Source organism: Siniperca chuatsi, linkage group LG4 (assembly GCF_020085105.1).
Source record: "Siniperca chuatsi isolate FFG_IHB_CAS linkage group LG4, ASM2008510v1, whole genome shotgun sequence".
NCBI classification, from domain to species: Eukaryota; Metazoa; Chordata; class Actinopteri; order Centrarchiformes; family Sinipercidae; genus Siniperca; species Siniperca chuatsi.
Genome location: NC_058045.1, coordinates 11520815 through 11545915, shown reverse-complemented (window position 1 = coordinate 11545915; position 25101 = coordinate 11520815). Strand labels below are relative to the sequence as shown.

General features: G+C 41.9%; 1 protein-coding gene across 1 annotated transcript; it reads right to left on the bottom strand.

The window, feature by feature from the left end:
• Window positions 1–466: 466 nt before the first annotated feature.
• klf13 (Kruppel-like factor 13) lies at window positions 467–24660 on the bottom strand. Its single transcript, XM_044193838.1, has 2 exons — window positions 23624–24660; window positions 467–7008 (listed from the first exon to the last, which is right to left on the bottom strand). The coding sequence occupies exons 1-2, from the start codon at window positions 24099–24101 to the stop codon at window positions 6704–6706; spliced, it is 783 nt and encodes a 260-aa protein (XP_044049773.1). The 5' UTR covers window positions 24102–24660; the 3' UTR covers window positions 467–6703.
• Window positions 24661–25101: the final 441 nt, after the last annotated feature.

Genomic DNA, 25101 nt, shown 5'->3' with positions numbered 1-25101 from the left:
CTTGCTCGATTCAATACGGTTGTTGCATCTACAGCTTCACTTGGTGTGGTCAGTTCCCTGACTTAAAGGAATACTTTGACAATTTGGGATTCACTTTCTTGCCGAGAGTTAGATGAGAAGCTCGATATCCGTAAATATTACGTTAAGGCTACAGCCAGCAGCTGGTTAGCTTAGCTTAGCATAAAGACTGGAAACGGGGAAACAGCTAGCTTGGCTCTGTCAAAAAGTAACAAAATCAGCCTACCGGCACCTCTTAAATTCATCAATTAATATGTTATATGTTGTTTGTCTAATCCATACAAGATGCTTTAATGACTCTTATCTTCTTATACTACTAGCCTATGTTTTAGCATCTATCATTATCCCATAATGTGTTAGCGCCTGTTAATTGTGGCCACAGTGGCCGCTGTTCAGCAAAAATCACATAATGTCACTTGAACAGAAAAGGAAATTAGCACAAAACAAATTGTAGCTGCTTATTTTATGAATTTATTTCCAAATGTAAACTTCACTATTTCATGCATACAAGTTATGACAACATACATTATTCAACAATCTGTTATTTTTCATATTTGCATAGGACATGGTCACAATATATTGTCTAACATGTAAAAAATAATGCCATAAAAAGGTACAGCAGAGCAGCTAAGACCAGCACATTGAATGTGTGTAGAATCCAAGGAACTGTACAACTGTAATACTTGAATGTAGTGATTTTGGTTTGCTGAGAGAGAAAAAACAAAATGACACCTGAAGGTTAGAGTGAGGTCATAGGAGAATGTACTGGCCATAGCTGAGTCGAGAGTTATTTACAGATTAGATTATATTGGTGCTGAGAGGGGAAGCAGCACCATGGAGTCACTACAACAGGCAACTGATGGTGATGGGCAGAGGAGAAACACACAGAGGTATCAAAAGAGCAACATTACACTGAGGAGGTACGTTGAGGACAAACAGGTACAGGAAACAGAACCAAAAGGCTGGTGAGAGGCTCTCTCTGTAATCAAAAAGGGAGGTCATTCACAGCACTGTGTGCTGGAAAACCCTTGAACAGACAAACCCTTTCAGGACAAACATGTCCAACACTTGAGCAGAAGACTTTTTGTCAGTGTGCATTTCTAGAGTAAAGAGCAAACGCCACACAGTGTCACTTCAGGCAGTCAAGCAAGACCACATGGTCAGTGAAGGGTACAGACAGATATAGTCTGCTGCTGCATGTTGCTACTCACTCTTTTGTGTGTCTTTTTACTCATTCAGAATGTATTTGCTCGTATGATTAAATGGGTTTTGTTCATTCAAGTGATTTTTTTTTTAAATAATGAGGTTGCTTATTTGAGATGTAGAAAAAGGTCCATATTAAGCACAACATCCATTGAGCAACACCTACAGTACAGAAAGTTGAACCCAGGGGTCCAAACTGGGTTGGGCTCAACATTACTGCAACATTCATCTTTCCCTTCAAAGCCTTTGGTAACAACTTGTAACTGTGGAGCCTCTGATAAGCTGTGAGAACTCAAAGCTACTTCTCACTGCTCAAGAACCACACTCTCCAATCATGGCTGCCCCTTAAACAATAACCCCACCGTAGAAAAACCTCAGGCCTTTGTCATGAGGGGAAGACATGCTCTGTATGTCCTTAACTTTTAAACATTATAGATTATAATACTTTGAAATATTGCATTTATGTTGTTCATTCGAATTGGTTTAGCCTACACAAAGAGCCTGCAGAGAAGGAGAGATTAAAACCTGGGAAATGTTGACAATGAGAAACGTACCTTGTGCACAACTCACAACGTGTAAAACCTCACAGTCAAGACAGACTTCTATTCATAACCTACAAAAATGCATTGGGTCGATAAGCAGCACATTTATAGCAAATGCAATTTTCAATCCTTTGGAATGGTTGGGCGCTCATTATCTTTAAGATTGTTTATGTCAAAAATACTTTTAATAAGCCATTGTACAATGCTTGAGTATTGTACAGCAAAAAAAGAAGAAAAAAATTAAATAAGAACCAAATGAAAACAAAGCTACACAATCAAAATGTTTACATAAAGCAGAAAAGAAATATTACTGTACATTACATAAAAACATGTCACACTTTATAAAACTGTACAGGTTTGTTAAATGTCTGATAGTAGCTAGGTTTTTTTTTTACCCTCAACATTTGTATCATCTTTATGAAGTTACCATTATAGTTTTGGCACACAATTGCATCGCTCATGCTTGTACGTTGAGATCAGTCATGAAGATTTCAGTTGAGACGGTCTGATCAGTGATATATTGACATAATTCATATTAACTTTTTAAATAAGATTAAAGTTAGTTCTTTACTAGGCAACAATCAAGTCACTTGATCAATTAGCAGAAAAAAATATTAACAGGTACACTGTCAGCATCTTGTAGAAACCTTGTATTTCCATTTTATCGTTGTTTAAAGTCCTTTTTCTATAACAGATGTCGAAATCTGTAATCTTACAGGGATTACAATCATAAAATTGGATTAAAAAAAGGCTGAAATGGAGTTTCATAGTCATTTACAGCTGACATCATCCCACACATAGAAAATGTTTAACTAAGACAGTAGGGAATGGATGTTTTAAATATTTTGTAACATAAAATAATAAAAAATAAGATTTTATTATTTCCTGGAAAGATTACTTTTTGAATCTACAAGGATGTGCAGGACCCTGACAACATGGGGTTATTATATAAAATGTAGCCCAGTGTTTTGTTTTGTTTTTCTTTACAGAAAAAAAGTTTCTTTCTTTCTTTTCTTCTTCATTCAAGTAGGGACAAATAAAACCACCAATTATTTGTGCTACTCTTCAAGCAAACATAAGCTACATGATGGATGTTTTGAAAAGATATGAAGGTTACAAATATTTCAAGAGGTATGATTTTTTTGAAAAATATACAAGCTTAAACATTTCATATGAGACAAAAAAAGCAATAATAAAAATGATGACTACGTTGCTAACTCACAATGTTGTGGTCTCTATTCTTATGGAAAACTTTCAAAAGAATCTAAGTAATAAAGAAAATTAGTAATTCCATGTGAAATAGTACATAGAGGTCAGGAAGTTTCTTTTTCACCCGAAACAATCTGTTCATTCTCTGACTTGGAGGATTTTTTGGATAACAGGCTAAGTGGAATAACCTGCATCCTGACATCAACAGAGTATTAAGTGTTTCTGATTAAAGGGGTGAACCCCATTAATGGGGCTGAAATTCTTTTTCACAAAATGCGGTGCCTTTAAACAGTCCGACAAAAACAGTCAACCGTAATGCTGTGATAAACCCCAAAGAGTTGCTGAAATGACCTGAAGACAATTGAAAATCTAGAAAAAAAACCCAAATAAATCAAACTATACACCTTTCTCCAGAGAGGTTAATAATTATATGACAACAAAAGCAAGTACAGTAAAAATGGACATGTATAAAACTGTGTTCAATGGCCTTTTGTGTTGAATTATTCAAGTAGATTTGGTACAGTGAGAATATAAGTTATGAGACACTCTGCCTGTGGAGGCCTATATGTCACTGGTGCAGTCTGGATGGATGGATAGACTCGGATGTTTACACTGTCACAGTGGGTGTATTTTCAGATGGTAGGAGCTTCCTGTCGCCTACTGTAAGTCCACTGACACTAAGGGTCAAAGGTGTTTAAAGGGGCATTTCAACAGCTCCAGAGTGCCCAGTGCTTACAAAGGCATATAGCAGGACTGTAGGATGTTATGAAGACATTATAGGCAGGAGCTGGGCCCGTACGGAGGCATTCCTGTTTCCAGTGTGGTCGGACACTGACCAGCAGTGAGCACTAAGCACCCAGGAACACCGTTTGTGCAGCAACTGATGTTACAACAAAAATCCACAAACTGTCCCGTATCTGCTTTGCGGATGTCAACCCTGAGGTAAATGTGCAGATTATGGATTAAGAAGTGATTAATGAAACCTGCTTGAGGGTGAGCTACTCAGATTTTTTTTTTTTTTTTTTTGCAAGAAAGTTACACTACAAACCAAGTCAAAAATTAACAATAACAAAAAAAAAAGTCATGGATATAGATACCACAAAAAGCTGCTCAACAGCAATTTGAAGAATTTGTTTGTGAAAATCAAAGTTTCTTTTTTCAGAAATGGTAAATGTAAAATCCTCTCAGTGCTTCTTTCACTAAGAGCTGCTGATCAGTGGCATTCAAAGTGTCATCTTTTCTAACATGTGGTGTTTTAGAGGAAACTACTGCATTCGATCTAAATAAGGGATGTTTTCTTTCTGGAGGATGTGACAGAGCTGATTCTTCACAACTTTAAAGAGAGATGGCTGCTGTGGAGAACGAGGGACAAGGCCCGCCATTCATGAACTTACACCTGCCAGACCGCCTCAAAAAACCCTCTACGCTTCCAAGGCGCAGTTGTTAACATGCATATAGTGTGAAGCACGGGACTACAGGGCAGAAGTCGGTCGAGTCCTCGGTAGGATGAAGCTAGCACATGCAAAACATGATGACAACAGTCTGGAGGGGTCTGACAGGACTGCATACACGGATAAAACTATTTCTGGCCGTAGTGCTGAAGCATTAAACGAAAATGTAGGCATAACACAGACTAGCGGGGCTGCAGCAGTTTTGATAGTGGTGCCCATGTCCATGGAAGGTTTACTGTGCCTTTTGCCTGACTTATTGAGGCATGTCTGTCTAGAAACACAAGTCAGCTTTCTCACGGGCCATCTGAGCTTCACAGGCAGGATGACATGAGGCTGGTGAGCACTGCACGCTGATATGTTCATTTTGGTTCAAATGTTTTTACAACAGTTTAAAAGCCCCCTTGTTGCGAGAGAGAAGTTTGAAAGCAGCTGTTTCAGAGCTCTGGTTTATCGATGTGAATTTGGAGCAACATTTTTCCTTGGCATTGTGAAATTTGACTCTCCAGCAGTAGTAGAGGATTTCTCCCTGTGCTTATGATGGAGTTGGGTACCTCCCACCCACACTGCTAGCGTTGTCTAGGTAGTACTGTTGTTCATACACTTTTCTTTCTACTCTTACCCTACAGGTTGAATCAACCCACTAATTACAGCCATTTTGTCCACTCACAGTTTCTACTGTTGGAGGGAGGGAGTCGGGGGAAGGTGGAGGAGATGGGGGTCTCTGCGACTGGGTGTCTCCTTCTCTGTGCTGCTCAGCTCATGATAAACCTCTCCTCTTTTATCAGGACCTGCCCTCTCTCGCCTGTCTATTGCAGATAGCCGCTTTGTTCGCTCTGTGTTCTGCCATGTCGCAGCTCTGCCCAACACTCTGGCCTATATTTGACCCCCAAGTTAGGCAATATTATGCAATTAGGGAGGCTTGGAGCTTCACCAATCTCTGACAGGACAGGTAGAGCCAGATGGGTGAGGGAGGACTCCCACAGGAATGACATGTTAGCACTCCTTCCGCGGGCTGTGAATAGCTTCTTGTGGGATGCAGCTGTTTCCTCCAGGGAGGCCACAAAAGGCAAAGCCAGGAGGAGGGAAGTGAGCAAGCTGTCTGGCTCTACCTGTGATACTGCCAACCACCAGCCCCAGGCCTCAATGAAGGGCGGCTTACAAGACTGAATAGAAAGCTTTCATTCACTCTTGTCTTTGGTACTTTCCCCTATGTGCTTGAAAGAGGGATAAACATTGTTTCAACTAAAGTCCCTTTGTGTCCATTTTGTGTGAAATACTGGCTGATGATACAGCACTTTATAAAAAAAGCATGAACAGCTGCTTTGAAACTTAACTGTCTCTTTTTAAAGGGTCTAAGTATCGGACTATATTTATAAAAACTGTTAACCCAATATAATCCCAATCCTCCCAGAATGCAGATTTACACAGTATATACTGCACGCCGCTGTTTAATGAACTACATACTGTATTTAACCCAGTGTTGTGGTGGAGGACCAGATGTATTTTGTTTACTAAGGTGGAGGTTTGGGGATCGATTACACAGCAATTACATTACATATGAACCCCCAGAACACAAGCAAGAGCAGAACATGAGTTCTGTGTGTGACTGACCGTATGACCGTAGGGCTAGTTTCCTCGAACGTGAAAACCAACAAAAATCAAAACAAAAACAAAGAGTGCAAATTGTGTTGAGTGTAAGGCTGCTATATATGTATTGTATGTTTCTCTTCACCGTGTTCATTCTTTCAAGCTAACAAGGCCATCCCTGAGCAGGGCGTAAAATTCAACCCCCGTTGAATTTCAGAGTAAAGTGATGAGTATATTGTGCAGTCAATGTGAGTACTATTAAGTACTGTGGTTTTACAGAAATAGCAACTGTCTTCAATCCTGAGGTGTGTATGTACCCCTTTTTCCTCACCCGTTCAAAAAAAAAGAAACAAAACAAAACATTTTGATAAGACTTGTCAGGGTGTCTGTTTTTTTTTCTTCTATACCTTGTTTAGCTGACTGTGAACATACATTGGACAACTAGCCATGATCCGAAGCTAAAAAAATACAGACATATGGTACAGAATGTAAATATTGCCATCTGGGAAAGGCATTACTTTCTTTTAGGATCACATAAGTAATTGCACTACAATAAGCAATTATGTACAGTATGGTACACCACAGCAAGCACAGGAATAGCAAAGGGGGTTGCTGACAAATGTGCAACAGAAGTGTTATGACAAAAACACAGGCCTCGTAGGTCAGAGGCAGAAAGTGCGACTGGGTTTCAGTTTAAGGCGAGTTGGCGGGGCTGAGGGTGGGGCTGGAGGCATCCGAGCGGCTGTAGTCGCTGAGGGAGCTGGGACGTGTGGTGCTGCCGCTGCTGCCGCCGTGGGGCCTCTTCAGCATACCGGGCTGGAAATCTGAGTGGCGCCGGGCGTGCTTCATTAGGTGGTCGCTGCGCATGAATCGCTTGTCACAAAGCGGGCACCCGAACTTCTTCTCCCCCGTGTGGGTGCGATAGTGGCGGGCCAGCTCATCGGAGCGGGCGAACTTCTTACTGCAGTCGGGCCAGGTACATGGGAAAGGCCGTTCTCCTGTAACACACAGAGGGATGGAGAGATGTCAGTGTTTTATCATACAAGAAGATAGCAACATCACAGTAAGAACAATAACATACTGCTGACCATTTCCCACATGTTTTTGCACAATTTTCCTCATGTTTTGCATATTTTAGCCCATATAACTTTTACCTTTCTTTAAATACACCACACTTTGTTTTACATCTCTGAACATGTTTTTCAGTTGGCTACTGTGAGGTAGAATTCAAATTACTCAGTGAACATCAAGCCTGCTGTTATTCTTGACAAAGTTACAGGATTGTTGTGTGGGCAGACTTTTCGAATCCATCCACGCTTTTCAGTGGCATTAACATGCAACAGTAACACTGTAACTTAACTTATAAAACTTATAAAAATAAGTAAAACTTATAAAGATAGACGTGATGTGCATGATCATGAGTTACATATCTCAAACTAACTCTAAGTCTCTGCAAGTTGCTGACATGAATGTGAGCACATGGCTGCTGAAAGGTTGGAACAACACAATCAAAATTCAATTAAAAATCTAAAAATCACATTTTCAAACTATTCTTGGGAGAATGATGGGCAGGAATGTAAGGTATGTTTGATTTGTATTAAATGGGCCAAAACATGCAAAATCCACCATTAAGTGCTTAAGGTTGAAGGACTTAAGCACTTGTACAAAGATGGGAATTGACAGGAATTGTTTACAATGGCAATCGTTTAACTACATTAAGACTTTTTCAGAAGTATGGATAGTGTCAGTGAGTGTAACATGAAACAAATGAACAGTGATGTGTACATATTCCTGAACTCTGATAGAAAAACGGGTGTTCACCATGTACCAAATGGCTCACCACAGTGAGAGTAGTGAGTCATTATGAGGTGTTCACAGGTTAACAAGTCATGAAGACTGCCATGCACAGCTAGCTGACAAGACCAGGCCCGCTGAACAAGACAGGAATAATGAGCACAAGGTTATTGCTAGGTCTGATAGGTCAATAAAGGGAAGGATATCAAAACCACCCAAGACATCTTTCAAATATTAAAAAACATGAGACAAAAAATGCTGTAGTGAGCCATGGGACTTGGGGTAAATCACCTAAAAATTGGCGCTGTGCTGGAGAAGCAGACACAGTTTAATTATCTAAGCTCCAGATGCTAATCACACTCACAATGGTTACCCAGCCCATTTTCCAACATGCAACTATCTGTGACTCGACACATGGGAAATTACACCCTTCCCCCTTCCATCAGGCAATAAAAGTGGGCTTTGACACAAATTTACTCAAAGCCAGATGGTACTATATATATATATTTTGGTTTCCTTCCATTCTGATGTGGAAACTGTGTATGGAGCCTAAATGCAGTGTTCTGCATCCACTGGCCAATGTGTCTAATACTGTATTCCATTTAGTTCCATTTCAGTGAGTTTCTGCCTGACAATAGCTACATACAGCATCTAATTTTACCAGCATGACATTGCAGTACTACAGCAAAGGGCAGGACGTATTCTTATAATGTTATGGTTCTTTCCTGAGAATAAGAATAATCAATCATCATGTGCAAGCCTATGCCAGGGATTTGAGGTATGAAAAGGAATAGACGGTGGGATGTGTGAATGTTTATAGGTGGTAATAACAAATGAGCACATAAGAACAGGCCTGGCAAATGCTTTCTTTGTTATGTGGTTTCCCTCAGGGCCACAATGGAAACAGTGCTGTTCAGCATCAAACACTCATATCCTACCTGATGCCAGTGAGTCTCGAAAACAAGAACTCGGTGCACTACTAGTCTCTGTCCCTCCCCCTTTATACTGCATGGTTACAAAACATGCAGACAGACAGAGCAAGTCTAGACAGCCCAGTCTGTGTTCCTGCCTCTGACGCCTCACCTCAGCTCCAGACAAACTCAGTCAGCCCTGCCCACTACAGTTCCAGCGGGCTCATACAGGGCTCAGTGTATGTAAACTATGTAACTGACATATAGAGATTTGCATACACATTACACACAGCCTTGTCTCCTTTTTTCCAAAATATCTATACTGTTCCTACTCTGCTGCTAACACACAAAGAGACAATCCATCTGCCCTGCATGAAGTTAGAGTTAATAAAAATGAGGAGGCTGTGGTTGCTTGACCCTGTTTACACAGCCTGGATTACACCATGGAGAAAACGAGGCAGTTTTACTTTTAAGGCACTAATCTCATTGAAGAGACTCATAATAGTCTGATTTCATACCTTATTAGCAAGGGAAGCAGCCTGTGCTGCCACCTGGCACTGCAAAATGAGTTATTGGCTAAAAAGTAGAGCTAAGCTCTGCGGGCTGCTTAAGGCTCAATAACCAGTGTAACGGATCCAACAGCATTAATATTTAACCAGACACCAGAGAGCTGGGCTGAGATATCCAGTCTAACTGCCCTGATACAGTAATGCAGTCATAGTGGAAGCATCAGGTATCCAACAGCAACTCACCGAGACGCATCAAATTATTTAGAGCTCCATGACTTCTGAAAATGCAGAATAAACAGATACGCTGCCCATTTTCACCTCAAGCTAAACTGATTTTGGCATTTAGATCGACAATATGAATATGCATTAAAAAATCCTGCTGCTTTAATGTTAGTCTTGAACGACTCACTTACATAAAGAAAAAAACATTCAATGCCCCAATTAATTGTTGTGCTTGTTTCGTAACATGAGGATTACGATTTCCATGAGGGCAGTAAAAACCAATTTCTGGTAAAAGTGAGGAGGTTTAGGGAACAAACGCTTTGATTCTGACAGGAAATGATCATATTAGCCTGTGTGGTAGGAGGATGTCACTCTCCAAGATATTTCAATAGACTGCAACTATTACTCAGCATTTCTGCTGAATAAAGAATGCTGCGAGCTGCTCCCCTTACCCTGCTCTTATTCCCATCTAGTTCCAGTGTTGTCACAGCAGGGCACCGTGGCGACCGAGACGCCAGGCCCCAATGATTGGTTATCCCATATCTAGCAGCGTCCACATCCAGGGTGTGGTTTGTCTTTCTCAGAATGTGTCAGTTGCGGGGGGGGGACTTTTCCCTAACGAACACAGTGACCCAGTTACCGGTGAAGTGAGTTACATCATGCACGCAACTGTACCTCTACTAAGCAGTAGTGTCCCCCCCCCCTCCAAGGCGATGCGATTATGTCACAGGTACTCTTGTTATATAACTGTTCTCTCCAAGGCCACTGGGTCAGTAAAAAAACAGCTCATCACTGATCCTCTCCCTACGTCCTACCCTCATTCACATCTAAGAAGTTTGGCTCCTCGGTTTCTGCAGAAATGGTTAAGAGAAATGGAATCTGAGTTCATCTCCCTGGTGTAAGGGATGCTGTCTGCAAAGGCGAGATCAAATCTCTTTTTTTGACGTGAGCAGCAGCGCACAAACTCAACTCGATCACCTGCTCCAACAAAAGCTACCAGCATTTCAAACGAGAGTAGATAACATTCCTAGTGAGTCCTCAGGCATGGGTCAAACTCACACAGTGTACAGTTGAAACCTCCATGTGAGTCTGCCATAAGAGAGCTAGAGTAAATAGCTCTGCGGGGGGGTGGGGGTAGGGGGTGGGGAATTCAGTTCAGAGATCACCTTGAAGTTAACTTTGCCCTGCCTGCACGTTGAGAACCAGAACAGGAAATATCTTTTACAGAGCTCAGAACAAAAACAAGGTGCACAATAAACCCGCATGGAGTTTTACAAGCAAACAGCTTGAGAAGGGAAAGTAAAGCTTGAGTTAGATTGTAGATCACAGCTCATTAGAGTTGGAGCTACCTCACTTCAGCGCTGGCTTAGTGGCACAGTCAGCTTGGCAACTTGAAATGAGAGGGGCACCACTAACTACAGTGGCAGGGCTCAGCACAATCCTGTAATTTGGTTGCATGTTTACAACAGACTATGACCTTTAACCAACCAGGAGCCAACTACTCTGCCAGCAGACAACCATTCATGGGATTTTGGGTAATACTAAAATGACTGCTGAGTCCCTCATCAGCATAAACCACTGGAGCAGACAGGGTTAACCCAACCGTACCCAGCCTCTCCCTCTACACGCAACATCACATACCAAGATGATAAAAACACTAACATATGTGCGCAGAACAATAAATATACATTAAGGCTTTTGCAGCTCCTCTTTTCATTGTTTACACAGCAGTATATGCAGGCTTCGCTTGTGTAAAAATAACAACAAAGGCTTACAAAGTTCTGCGGTCTGTAGAAAGAAAAAAAAAGGCACGGCTTGATTTGAAACACATCTGAGATCAGAACAACTGTTTACGTGGCTATTTGTCTATGAAAAATTAACTCAGTGGGAGAGGAGTCAAATTACCATGAAAACCACTCAGTCAAAACATGTTTTCTCAGAAGCTCTATTCAGAGTTTGTTGCAAAAAAGAATAAGTCATCTCTGTAGGAGCAATAAAGGACCCTTGGGTGGGTCAGGTGCTCGTGATGAGGAACGGCTCAAGCTTGTCAGGAGAAAACTCAGAAAACAGGGAGCATTTGATCTATTATCATCTTTTGTCTTTATTGGGAGGGACCTTGCTTGGTGTTGAATAGCCTACCTCCCCTCGTGGGCCTATAGCTGTCAGGTTGTGAACAATAGCAGCAGCCTCGCTCCCAGCAGGAGAGGTACTCCTGTAATGCATTTCAATCAGACAGTCTGTGCGTACTAACCGTAACTCACTCCCCTTGGTCTGCACAGCACAGGGCTATTGACATTCACCCGGAGACATGCAGCAGGGTCGAGTGTGACCGTCTTATTCCTGCACACACTTAACCATACATTACTTCATCCCCTTAACTCTTTAAGGGAAAGGCAGGGATAGCTTGCCTGCATTGACCAGCTCATCAGATTCACCTCAATTAGTTAGAGTGGGCACTCTCTTTCAGCCTTGAGTGCATGCTAAAACAACCTACAGCCTTGATGTGTTGCAGACAGTCTCCTTATCTTTTAAACGCTGGTTAACTAAGGACATGCAAACAGCTGCAGCCATCAATGGGTGTTTACAGTTGGTGTGCAGAAGCAGGTGGGAGCAGGGATGCCCCATCATCCGTGATTCTCACTCACGCAGTACAATGCCAGCTCATTCCACTGATGGAGTCTGACACGATAGCTCATATGAGACAGACGTCCTCACCACCCAGGGCCAAACAAAGAGCCATAGCCCTGCTAGCTCCTGAGAGGCCTCACCACACACTGATAAGAGAAGATACAGGCTGGAGATAGTGCCAGCTGTCCAATGTTATACCTGATACTCTGATGGCGAGTGGGAGAGAAATATTTTCATGTCTCACAGAGAAAATGATTATGCCCTCCTTTCCGCAAGACTCCACAAAATACTCCTCATCTTGTGCCGAGGGCCACACCCGAGTGTGTCATGGTCTGCCACAGTCTGATTTATTACGCAGAGAAAGGGGACACACCTTACATACCGTAGGGAACATAAACAGCCCTGCTAGAGACAAAACACTCACTTTGACATTAGCTCCACAGCAATTTTCAGCCATTCCTCTCTTATTCAAGCTGAGCTGAAAACAACACACTGGACACAGTCAGTGTCTAACTCTCAGATGGGACCCTGTGAGTGCTGGCCTGACAGGGATGTTCTCCGCTGCAGAGGTCACAGCCCTTCAAAAGTTAATCAGATTAGCTGCAGATGCAGCTGAATAAATGACCTACATCAACGGAGGGCATTGACAGTGAATATCCTGGTATCTAACCCCACCCCCACCCTGCCGCACTGTATATTCTCCATCTTTGTACTGCAGATCCCTCCCTCGCATGCAAGATGTGGTTGGCAGTGGAGGTGAAAAAATGCACAGTGTTCCACAGGTCTGTATCCCTCTCTTCCTGCCGCTGGTAATCAACACCACGCCACAAGCTGTGGCCGGGGCTCAGCCTTGCAACACAACACGCTTCAGCACCTATTTTGCTTTGCAGGCTAGAAAAGGGTGGGAGGGGCTGGTGGGAGAATAGACAGAGCAGCTTTTATAGAACTACTCCAGAGCTAACGAAAAAATACATGAACCCTGTGGGCCACTGAAAGCAACATAGCCTGGGAGCTGCCTGAGAGGGACCTTTCAGTATTATGAGTGTTCACCATGCATGATTGGTTGCCTAATCACAGCTAAATCATGTTTATATTCCAACATTAGTGAGGAACTATCCTACTGTCAGCTTTACATGTCCACATATAGGATAGCATATGGACAGCATGTGCACCAGCACACGCCTCAGAGATGTCTTTCATGGAGCAGCAACGCTGCACCAGAGGATTAGAACAGGCAAGATGGTGGCTCCACTTTAGTTTTATTTACATCCTGAGGATCAAGTAGATTTAACTAATACCTTGTTTCCATTGGACACATAATGTACTGCTATGCGTGGCATAGAGCTGATTTTAGTAAAACATCTTATCTTACAGCAGAAGAAAACACTAGAATTTGTTATATAACAAGTGTTATAACAAGACTAAGAGTCTACAGCCATGCTAGCAGCTCTGTGAGGCTGTACTTAGGCTCAGTGGTGCTTTGAGCTAAATGCTAATGTTGATATGCTAACATGCTCACAATAACAGTGTAAACATGCTGATGGTTTAGCAGGTAATGTTCACCATGTCCACTATTTTAGTTTAGCGTGGTAGTATGCTAACATTGCTAGTACAGCAGAGGTTGATGGGAATGTCAGTAATTTTGCAGGTATTTGGTCATATACCAAAGTACTGGACAAATTACAATTTTGACCTGATGATAGCTCTAGAAGAAAAGTCAAGGGGGCTTCCGGTTGGGCCTCGAAGGGATGTAGACGTGTTTAACTGAGCTCTCCCACATGAACCTTAAAATTCGTCAACAAGACACTTTTTTCGTCGTTCAAAGCCATACGGACACTGTGTGCGTGGATAAAATGTGAGATTTTCTGTTTTTATTCTGTCAATCGAGTTGAGCCGTTTATAAATATGCCGGACCTGAGGAAGGCTGCTAAAGCTAACGAACCAGCGGAAAGCACGAGCTCGGGACAGTCAGTTATATTGCAAGCAATAAATTCATTAAGGAACAAACTGCTGGCGAAAATGGATGAGAAAGCAGAGATGCATGAAGAAATGAAGAAATACGCAAACAAATCAGTGGTTTAAGAGACGAGCTGAAGGGTGCAATCGACCAGGCTAACATCAAAGCTAACGCGCTAGAGGAGCGCACCGCAGGCTTGGAAACTGCAGCTAACACTCACTCGGATGCTATCGCTAATCTGGAGCAACAGGTGGCTGAACTGAAAAAAGAGGTGGTGAGTTTGGCGGCTGAGGATTTGGAAGCGAGATCACGGAGGTGTAATTTACGCATCTTTGGGGTTAAAGAAGGACGAGAGGCAGGCGTTTCAGCGAACACCTTCGTTGCAAAACTTTTACAAAAAGTGATGGGCCTGGACGAACCGCCCGTTATTGATAGGGCTCACCGTACTTTGCAACAAGCCCCGGGAGATGGGCAGCCACCGAGAGCTTTTGTTGTCAAGTGCCACTACTATCAAAAGAAGTAAAGTATTCTACGAAAGGCTGCTACATCTCCAAAACTTGTATCTGAAAATGGCGACACTATCAGAGTGTTCCCTGACTACACGCAGAATGTGGCGCGACGGAGAGCGGCTTTCGGACAGATGCGACAGTTATTACGGCAATGCGAGGGAGTAAAATACGGGCTGTTGTATCCTGCAAAACTGAGAATTACGACTCGAGACGGCCAGCAGAAGAGCTTTACTGACCCAGAGAAGGCGGTTACCTTCGTCAGGAGACTTATGAGTGATTAACACGGGAGTTTGTTCGGCTACATACCATGGTAACGTAATATTTAGTGGGAGTTTCGGAGTAAACCAATTGTTGTTGGAGATCAATATCTCTGCAGTGTAATGCCATGGGACATTGGATCAGTTTAGTGACATGTGTTTTTTTTTTTTTTTTTTTTTCATTCAGAACTGTCATCAAATATCAAATATATGTAGGAAACAAGTATGGATAATTTGACTGTTTTTAAATAGGCCTACTGTATATCCATTTGTGTATTTAACTATGTTTTATTTTTCTTTATATACAACAATCCATATGTCTGCTTGGTTTTTCATTTTTTACTTAGAAAAAATGGCCCCTGACAAGCTCATTACAAGTCATGTCTTCTTCATGTCTTTTTCTAGCAAATGCTGAAATCAAAGCACTGATAACTTGATTTTTTTTTTCTTTCTCTCTCCGTTCCATGTACACAGGGATATTGAGTAACGGTTCTAAATAGTCTTGTTAAGGTTATAGATGTTCAGCTTAATGGTTATTGTAAGGTTTGTGTGGGGCCTCAGCCCGACTCGGTAAGTTTTATTTTCTTCTTTACATGAAACTTCATAGTGGCTTGGGAGGTTGGGGGGGTGCAGTCTCTCATTTGGGGAGGGACCAGCAGGGGTCTGTGTTGTTTAAGGGTGATTCAAAAGTTTTCTTTTTACTCTGCAATGTCTGCTTTTACGTTGTCTTTGTGCTTTTGTTTTTTTTTCCCTTTACCTTCTTTCTCTCTCAGAGTTGGAGATGAGTTTTCATAGTAGCACTGAGTTGGACTTCATCAGACATGGGTTCGGCAGATGGAACGAATAGACCTGCGACTAAATTTGTGAGCTTGAACGTGAGGGGACTCAATCATCCTGTAAAGCAAAGCAAGGTGTTTTCACACTTAAACAAACTGAAAGAAGAGATAATTTTCCTACAGGAAACACACCTTCGCACTACAGACATTCCTATATTAAAGAGAGGATGCGTATCACAGGTCTACCACTCTGAATTAAATTCTAAATTTCGTGGTACAGCCATCTTGATTGGCAAAAATGTACTATTTATACAAACCAGTGCTGTGGGCGATAAATGCGGGCGTTTTGTGATTGTTCAGGGGAGGCTTTATAACGTGCCGGTGGTCCTAGTTAGTGTGTATGCTCCAAATTGGGATAACCCAGACTTTTTTAAAGAACTGTTTGGCCGTATACCAGAGCTGGGCACACATCATCTGATTCTGGGAGGAGATTTTAATACGGTTCTTGGACCCTCTCTAGACCGTTCCAAAGTATTTACAGCCCCTCCTTCCCCCTCTAAATCTGCAACTATTAAAAATGCTTTTTGCAGTTCTAGTGGTGTAGTAGATCCATGGAGATTTAAGAATCCTATGTTAAAGGAGTTTTCCTCCTTCTCTGCTGTTCACCAAACATACTCAAGAATAGATTTCTTTTTGTTGGATCAAAAAATGCTTTCATCAGTTAAGTCTTGTAGCTATGAAAGCATTGTTATCTCTGACCACTCCCCGGTCACTATGGAGCTTTGGCTCCAGGTTAAAAGGCCAATTCAATGTAATTGGCGATTTAATACATCTATGCTGTCTGATGAAACATTTGTAGACTTTATCTCAACACAGATTGATTTCTTTATTGAAACTCCTTTATTGCAACACTCCTCGGCCCCTACAGCCAACCTCCGTGAAAAAAGAATAGCATTACAAACTGAATTTGATCTCCTTGCCTCCATGGAAGCAGGAGAGAAATTTCTGAAGTCTAGACAAAACTTTTACGAACATGGAGAGCGGGCAAGTAGGTTACTCTCTCACCAGCTGCGTCAATATTCTGCTGCCAATTTTATTACAAAAATACAAACTGCGGATGGAGTAGTTAAGCTTGACCCCAAAGACATTAATGAGCAATTCAGACTATTTTATTCATCCTTATACTCTTCAAATAATCCTAGTGATCATGTATTTCTTGACAATGTAACTCTCCCAACTATAGCTGAGGAGGATAAGGCCATCCTTGAACAGCCGATACTTGAAATTGAGGTAAGTCAAGCAATTAAATCAATGAAAAATAGAAAGGCACCAGGCCCAGATGGGTATCCAATTGAGTTTTATAAGGCTTTTGCCTCTGAGTTAATACCAAAAATTGTGCATCCTGACCAGACAGGCTTTGTAAAGGGCAGGCAGTCTTTTCACAATTTACGTCGCCTCTTTAACATAATATATTCTAAACATTCGATTCACTCGCCAGAAATTGTAATCTCACTAGATGCGCATAAAGCCTTTCATCGAATTGAGTATGGACACCTTTTCAAAACTCTAAGCAAATTCGGCTTTGGCCCAGTCTTTGTTTCTTGGATTTGGACTTTGTATGCAGCACCCCAAGCTAGAGTGAGGACTAATAACTTTAATTCACAATACTTCACTGTTCAGAGAGGGACACAACAGGGTTGTCCGTTGTCCCCTCTTCTCTTTGATCTGGTCATTGAGCCACTTGCCGTGGCATTGCGATGTAACAACAATATACGGGGTATCACGAGGGGCGGCCTGGTTCATAAAGTGTCATTGTATGCCGATGATTTGCTGATGTTTATATCAGATCCGGAGACTTCAATCCCAGAATGTCTAGACACTATTTCTCAATTTGGTAAATCCTCTGGGTACAAGATTAACCTCACCAAAAGTGTTCTGTTCCCAATTAATGTTCTGGCTCGGAATCAATCCTTTGAATCATACCCATTCAGGACCACAGAGGGCCCCATGACATACCTGGGAGTAAGTGTCACAAGTAGATATAAGGACCTATTTCAAAATAACTTCAAATCAGCCTTAGGACAGATAAAGGAGAATCTTAATCGTTGGTCTACTCTGCCTCTGTCCCTGGCTGGACGTATTAACTAAAGATGGCAACGCTACCTAAGATCTTATATTTATTCCAAACAGTCCCAATTTTCATACCTAAATCATTCTTAAAGGAACTTGACAGGCACATCAGTAAATTTATATGGAACAAAACCATACTTCGCGTACGGAAAACAGTTCTCGAGAGACGTAAGGAGAATGCTGGACTAGCTTTACCAAATTTTTTATACTATTATTGGGCTGCAAACATTCACAAATTAGTAATATGGTATGGAGCTTCTATTGGTGGGAGTAGTCCAAGTTGGTGTCTAATGGAACAGCATTCATGCTCGTCTGTCTCTTTGGCCTCATTGCTGTGTGCTCCACTGCCAGTGGCAGTGGGGGCACATACGGACAATCCTATTGTAAGAGGCAGCTTACGCATATGGACCCAATTTCGCAAACATTTTGGTCACATACAAGCTTTGGTGTCTATGCCTTTGTCCTCAAACTTTCTTTTTAAGCCATCGCTTATAGATATGGCCTTTCTCACCTGGGCTAGAAAAGGCATAAACAGTGTGGGAGATCTTTTTGTAGATGGCACGTTCGTTTATTTTGACTATTTGGTCAATGAATTAAGTTTACCGAAAACACATTTTTTTAGGTATCTTCAGGTCCGTGATTTTGTCCGTTCCCAGTTTCGTACATTCCCCTCAAAACCAAATATCGGTCCTCTTGATCATTGTCTGACGGTCAAACTTCATCTCTCGGGCGGTGTCTCCCAGCTCTATGCTACTATTCAGGCCATGAAATGCCCATCTCTTCTGTCTCTTAAGGTACAGTGGGAGGAGGATCTAAATACAGAATTGACGGATGAAATTTGGCAAAGAGCTATACATAAAATATACACATCGTCTATCTGTGTTAGGCACCGGTTAATACAATTCAAAGTATTTAATCGCCTGCACCTCTCTGGGACCAAATTGGCCAAAATATATCCTAACGTGGATCCCAACTGTACGCGTTGTCACCAAGCGCCTGCTTCTCTGGCTCACATGTTCTGGTCATGCCCAAGCATAGGCACATTCTGGTCTGAGATATTTAATACATTTACCTACATTTGTAAAAAGAATATTGATCCAGACCCTATCATTGCAATATTTGGGGTGGTACACAGTAAAGTCGGGGTCTCAAGAGGCCAATCTCAATTAATAGCACCCAACTAATTCTTACAAATTGGAAATCTCCCTCACCCCCAAAACACTCATGTTGGGTGCGCGAAACTATGTCCTTCCTCCAGCTCGAAAAGTTAAGAACTACAGTCCAAAATTCAGCAGAACGGTTTCAGAATATATGCCAACCTTTCTTGGATTATTATGAAAATGCATTTGATGCTAATTCTTTAGAATAAAAAATTCAGGTTCTCATCTCCTCTTCTCCTCCTTTTTTTTTTGTTGTTTGCTGTGTTCTGTGTACATTCTCAGTACTTGTACGAACCTTGGATGCAAATCTGTGACGAAAAGAGATATGAGGAATAATGTATACAAAGTATGAGGTTTGTGGATGGGGATGCCTTGTATGACATAAGAGAATGTATGTTGGTCGGTTTGTGTTTTGTACACTTAAAACAATAAAAACACTTTGAAATTAAAAATAAAAGTCAGGGGATCCCCAACGTCAGTAAGATTCATCCTCTGTGGACCATGAAAATTTCATGGCAATCCATCACATAGTTGTTGAGATATTTCAGTCTGGACCTTTATTATATACTTCAGGAGAAATATGGCTCAACTGGGTGGGATAGAGGAAATCCTGCGGTGTGGCAGGTAGACAGACTGACCTCTTGTGTCCCAGTAGAGTTTTTACCCATTGCTGTGCCAAGGTCAGGCTCAAGCATGAGCAGGAAAACCCCATCTCCACCCTGCTACCTCATCACTGCCACCAGCCACACAGGAACACTGTGCACTCTGTGTAGCAGTGTAGCCAAATATAAAACCACTGGCAGAGATGCAGTATATATAATCAGAGACTCATGCATCTTTTTTCCATGTGGAATTTGGGATAATTTCACGTTTAAAAAAAGTGTCATTAACCACAGTTATTCGGCTGAAAATAAAAAGCATGAATAACTGGGTCTACATGGCAGTGGAACTGTGCTGCCAGGTGGTGCCACTAATTTTTTAGGACAGAAAGTAGAGGGATTTACAGCCATCTCATAGTATTAGAGGTACCCCCAGCCTAACACAAAAGAGGCCCAGACAAAACATCAAACCAACTGTGAAATATGTCATTATGCTCTTTGTCTTTGAGAAATATTGACCCTGTTCCTCCCAGTGATTCAAATAGTTTTTGAATAGGTCTTGCACACTGACAAGATTGCCTTTTGTAAGGCCCAGCTGTGGTGGGCACAGAAGGCCCAGGCTGTTCTTTCTGAAGAAGACATGACTTGTAATGAGCTTGTCAGGGGCCATCTCTCCTTTGGAGATGGCAGTCTGCATGACATGACCAGAGCAGAGTAATGAGGCTTCACAGAGAACACCATGTACTCCGCGACCACAAGACACCTTAGTCAGTTATTCTTCTTAAGACAAAGAGTCAAAAAAAGAATGAATAAAAAGAAACTGGTGCTGCAGAAATCCTCAGAAAGCATAAGAAGTAGTTTGATGTATATGACCTTCATTTTTTCCATTTAAAACTGAGTTTATCTGTTCATCCTTGTCACATGGCTGCTTTTTCCAGAATAAGTAAATGTGTCAGAAAAAAATCCATCGCCCCATCTCCCACACCAGGAGATCAGACAAAAGCTGTCTGGTAACCTTAAACCCTTAAACTGCAGTGGATTCCTCGCTATCAAACTCAATGCAGTATAATGAGCGATTTAAATTCAGCATGTACTCATGTCTGCTACATCCTGGTGTCCCTGTTACACTGTATCGGAGAAGACAAGTGTGTTTGAGACAAAACCTAAAATGAAACCACTTAGTCTCCTATAAGGGGACCCTTAACCAGGAACGTTTTAATACCCTTAAAGAGATAGAGTTCACAGTTACTTGGGATAATCCACAGGCCTCGCTCTGGACAGGTTTCTAAGTAGTTCCTAATGAAAACTGTTCACAGCACTGTCTGTGAGTTATCCTGAGTACATTGTTTCCTGAAAAACACATTGCTGTTGAGGTTTTTGTACATTGTTGTAATGCTTTTAGCAGTGCAAATGATCTTTTATTCACCCCCATTGTACAAGAGGGGCAGCAAAAGTCTCATCTTAAGAGTTCTCAAAACCTAGACAAAGTTGGAACTATCTTCATGGTATTTTTCAAAGGTGCTTAACTGAAACAATAATGAGTAATAGCTATTGTCACCAAACAACATCATTACATAAACTAAAACATAAGTCTTAAGTCTTGGCTTAAAATAAAAATTATGATGCCTGTCATAAGACATCACTACTAGGTGAAGTTCATTTTGAGCAAGCATTGATTTTTTTTATGTGCTGTGGACTTTGCATAAGAAATACAATGTAGCTCAAATTTCAGCTTACACTGACAAATAACACACACAAGGATTGCAAAAGCTGGGATGATGGCTTTGGGCGTTACAGAAGTCAAGTGAGGACGCCATGTCCCTGGCTCTTTGTTTAGTGTCTATAATGTGTGTGTGTGTGTTTCCCCCCTCAATTAGATAGCGGTGTTTGGCTTGGACTGACTGGGCTGGAATCCATTCTCTCCTGACTCTGCTAGTAGGGGCTGAAGGGAAGCACACAGCGAGAGTCTGCCTCTATGAAAGCACTGCAAGGTTGGCTGAGGCACCCCAACTGAACTCAGATGACCCACATTCTGGGACTATCCAATCAAATAAGCAGAAAGAGCCATTATTATCAGAATTTATGGGACACAAACCAATCGTGAAGCCAGATGCTGGAGCATATCCAAACAGAAAGGCAGGCGAAAGGACACTTAATAGGCAAAGAGAAAAGGGCAGGGCTAATACGGAGCAATAAAACTGCACTAAAAACACATGGTCGGGGCTGAAGGGGAGCACAGTGAATGCTGGAGGCTGGCTCTCTGAGAGCGCTGCTGCAAGTTAGGCTGAGACAAGGCAGCGGAACTGAGATAGCTCACGTTCTGTGACCATCCAATCAAATAAGCAGAAACAGTCCTCATTATCAGATATTATAGGACACAACCAATCACAAAGCCAGACACAGGAGCGTATCCCAAAAGAAAGGAAAGGCTTAATAAGCAAAGAGACAAGGGCAGGGTTGATGGACAGTAACAAAACTGCATAGGCATTTTGTTCCCTTTAGGAAGTCATTTAACTAATGATACTGGAGTATTATGGACCCCTATTTTATGTCCATGCATAAGTCAAATCATTGTTTCTCTTAGCCTGTTCTTGACAAATACTGATTATACACCACTGCTGTCAGCACCAAGCTGCAGCTGATGAATATAATCAGCTGTATATGTAGTTTTCAATAAGAATGAATACAATTGGGATAAAATACAACAATAACAATCCAGGATTATCCACCACCTACAAGGAAAATCGCCATATAAACAGGCTTATGGTGTCTTATCGTGTGTACAGTTTCATTTATGTTTTTTAAAAATCACATATGGCATCCATATGAAATTGTTCCAAAGCATAGTAAATCTAGTGATATAATGACACAAACCAACGGGGAAGTGTATCCTAATACAAAGGCAGGTGAAAAGAAAAGCTTAATAGGCAACGAGACAAGAATTTACCCCTGTGAGGATGGGTCACAGATTTTTAATATTGAGACAAATGAGGGGTGAATTGTGCAAAAGGGGCTGAATGTCAAGAAGGTATCCCACATATTTTGAATTCTGCATAGAGCGGTGTTCTGTAGAATGAAATTTATGTGACTCAAATATGGGTCAAGTTCACACAAGGTGTTTCTCATGTGATCCAGAGAGATCTGTTTAATTTCTGGGCTTTTAGGCTGGTGGGTGTGTGTGTGTGTGTGTGTGTGTGTGTGTGTGTGTGTGAAGAATGGATGATCGCGGTGGGAAGGGGGGGCTGCAGTCTACACAGCAGAGGGAAGGAGAAGCTCCTCAGTCGAGGCTCAGCTAGCTGAGTCTGTTGCTGGCCAGATCAGCTGGCAGTCTGTCTAGCGGGGGTGTGGCACATCACAACAAAGGGCTTTGGGCAGACAGGCGACTGTACAGCTCTTATCAACCCCCCAGTTTGACTCGATCTACATCTTTACCCCCTCTCAGTAGCCTATCCTGCGGAATGCAAAGAGCAAATACGGAGGTATGGTCCTTCAGGAAAGTCAAACGTGACATACTGCTGATCTGGAGCGCATTTGAGTTGGTAGCCTTTCGCTCTGCAGTGTAACGGTACCTTTACTGGCTTGAGCTTGAAAACTTTTTTTTTTTTGCATGCCCATGTTATGCCTGTGATGTGCACATGTACATGTTGTTGAAGAATTCTTTCTTTCTTTCTCATGTCGTCATGAACCAAAGCAAAGTTTACTTTAATTAATGTGCGCAGAAGAAATCTGATCTGTGTCATTGTGTTCTGCGTTTGCACTGCAGTTTCGGTTTGCACACACTGTCCAATGAGTGGGAGTGGCACTATTACTCCCTCCCTCCACCGAAATTAAAAGGACATTCTGTAAAGTTCACACAACTTAGAGGAACAACGCAATGATTAAACTATGCACCAATTCTGCTTTTACTCTAACGTTACTGTATGTGCCGATTATTTCCATTTAGGGTGGATCCGTGAACATTTAGCTATACATATGACTCGATCCAACAGCAGTCGATCACCCTGCTCTGTGCAAATATCGGGTTGAATGTAAGAGAAGCCACACTCAGGATCAGTATTCGCAGTTTTAATAATCCCGTCCGTTCTCATACAGGGAAGGGAACTACAATAGCAATAGCATTCATGTTCACAACAACAAACATTTGCATCCAATGAAACTGACCTGTATGTGTCCTTAGATGGGCTTTGAGGTGGGATGATTTGCCATAAACTTTTTCACAACCTGAATAGTCGCATTTGTGCTTTTTCTGAGGGGACTCTTGCTCAGTTCGACCTCGCGATCTTTTGCCTCTTTGTTTGAGCGAAGGATCGGAGATGGTGGTAGGTGTGGCAGAGTTTCCATCATCCATGAGGTTCGGCATGCTCTCATCCTTTATTTTTGCCTGCTCGGCAACATTGTTGGGAGTCTGCTGGTTAAAATCCGCCAGAATCCGCGCCACCACAAAAATAGAAGAGTTATCTTTCACCAAAGGCTCTTTAATTTCCTCTCCGTTCTTGGAGGAGGACGGGATTTCTGGTTTAATCTCCCTATTCCCTTTAGGAGCGTGAACAATTGCACGACTGGACATTGAAACAAGGCACTCTGCTGCAAAATGATCCATTTTGTCTTTGAAACAGCCCCCTCTGCTTCTTAATGACATTCAAAAAGTAAAATGATGGCGTGTGAAAAACAAAGTACTTGTTCCGTGGTTCCCTTTGTGTGGTGGTGGTGAGGAGGAGGAGGAGGAAGAGGTTCGTTCTCATCAGAGAGAACTGACTTTATGATCTTAACCGGCTTTCCAATATCATCAACATCCTGTGAGAGAAACGCCTCAGATAAAAACGCAGACAAGCCAAAGACGAGAGGGAAAAAAACAAAACAGAAACCCAATGTCTTTGTTTAGTGCAACGACGCTGGTAACAGGACCTCTTGAAACTTGGATGTGTTAACTCCCATCTCGGCTACAAACACTCTCCAGCATAGTGAGTGTGTCTTCTGAGCGCCTGTTCCTGCTCGTTGTATCCATGCTGGGGGCGTGTCGACCGGCAGCGCTCGGCAGCATCGTCAGCGCTGCTGCTCATTCATTGGCCACAAATGCACCGAACAACACGAGTTACTTGGAAGTTTCACCACAGGTTGCCTCCATGCATTCGGATGATGGATCTCACGGGACACACAGTTATGCACCGCAGAGACCTTTGGGAAAAATACATGCAATAAAATAAATAATTCAATATTTAATGGTGGTGGACGATTCTGTGATCATTTGTGACGTCTTAAAAGTGTATTGGATACTATTGGTTAGAGTTGCAACTAATAATTAATTTCTTATTATTCTGCTGCTTAGTCGATTAATCGTCAGAAAATAGTTTTTTTTTTAAATAATAAAAAAAATGGCATCTATAATTTTCCAGAGTCCAAATTTATGTCTGCTAATTGCTTGTTTAATTTCACCACCAGTCGAAAACTTCACGATATTCAATTTACAATGATATACTAGAATTACCGCCAGCAGTTGTATGCCTCCGCCAACCATTCAAGTTGCAGTTTACATCCATGTCTGTCTAGACTCATATAATATATGTTGTGAATATTTGGCAGGAACTGAATAAAAGGTATAAAGCGTATTTTTTGACTAAATGGAAGTTATCACTTTATTG

Bases quoted from the DNA above. Each gene is read 5' to 3' on its own strand.
- klf13 (XM_044193838.1), bottom strand. From the start codon at position 24,101: ATGTCATTAAGAAGCAGAGGGGGCTGTTTCAAAGACAAAATGGATCAT. The intron at 7,009-23,623 runs GTCAGTTTCATT...TGTGTGTTACAG, and splicing joins CCATCTAAGGACACATACAG to GAGAACGGCCTTTCCCATGT.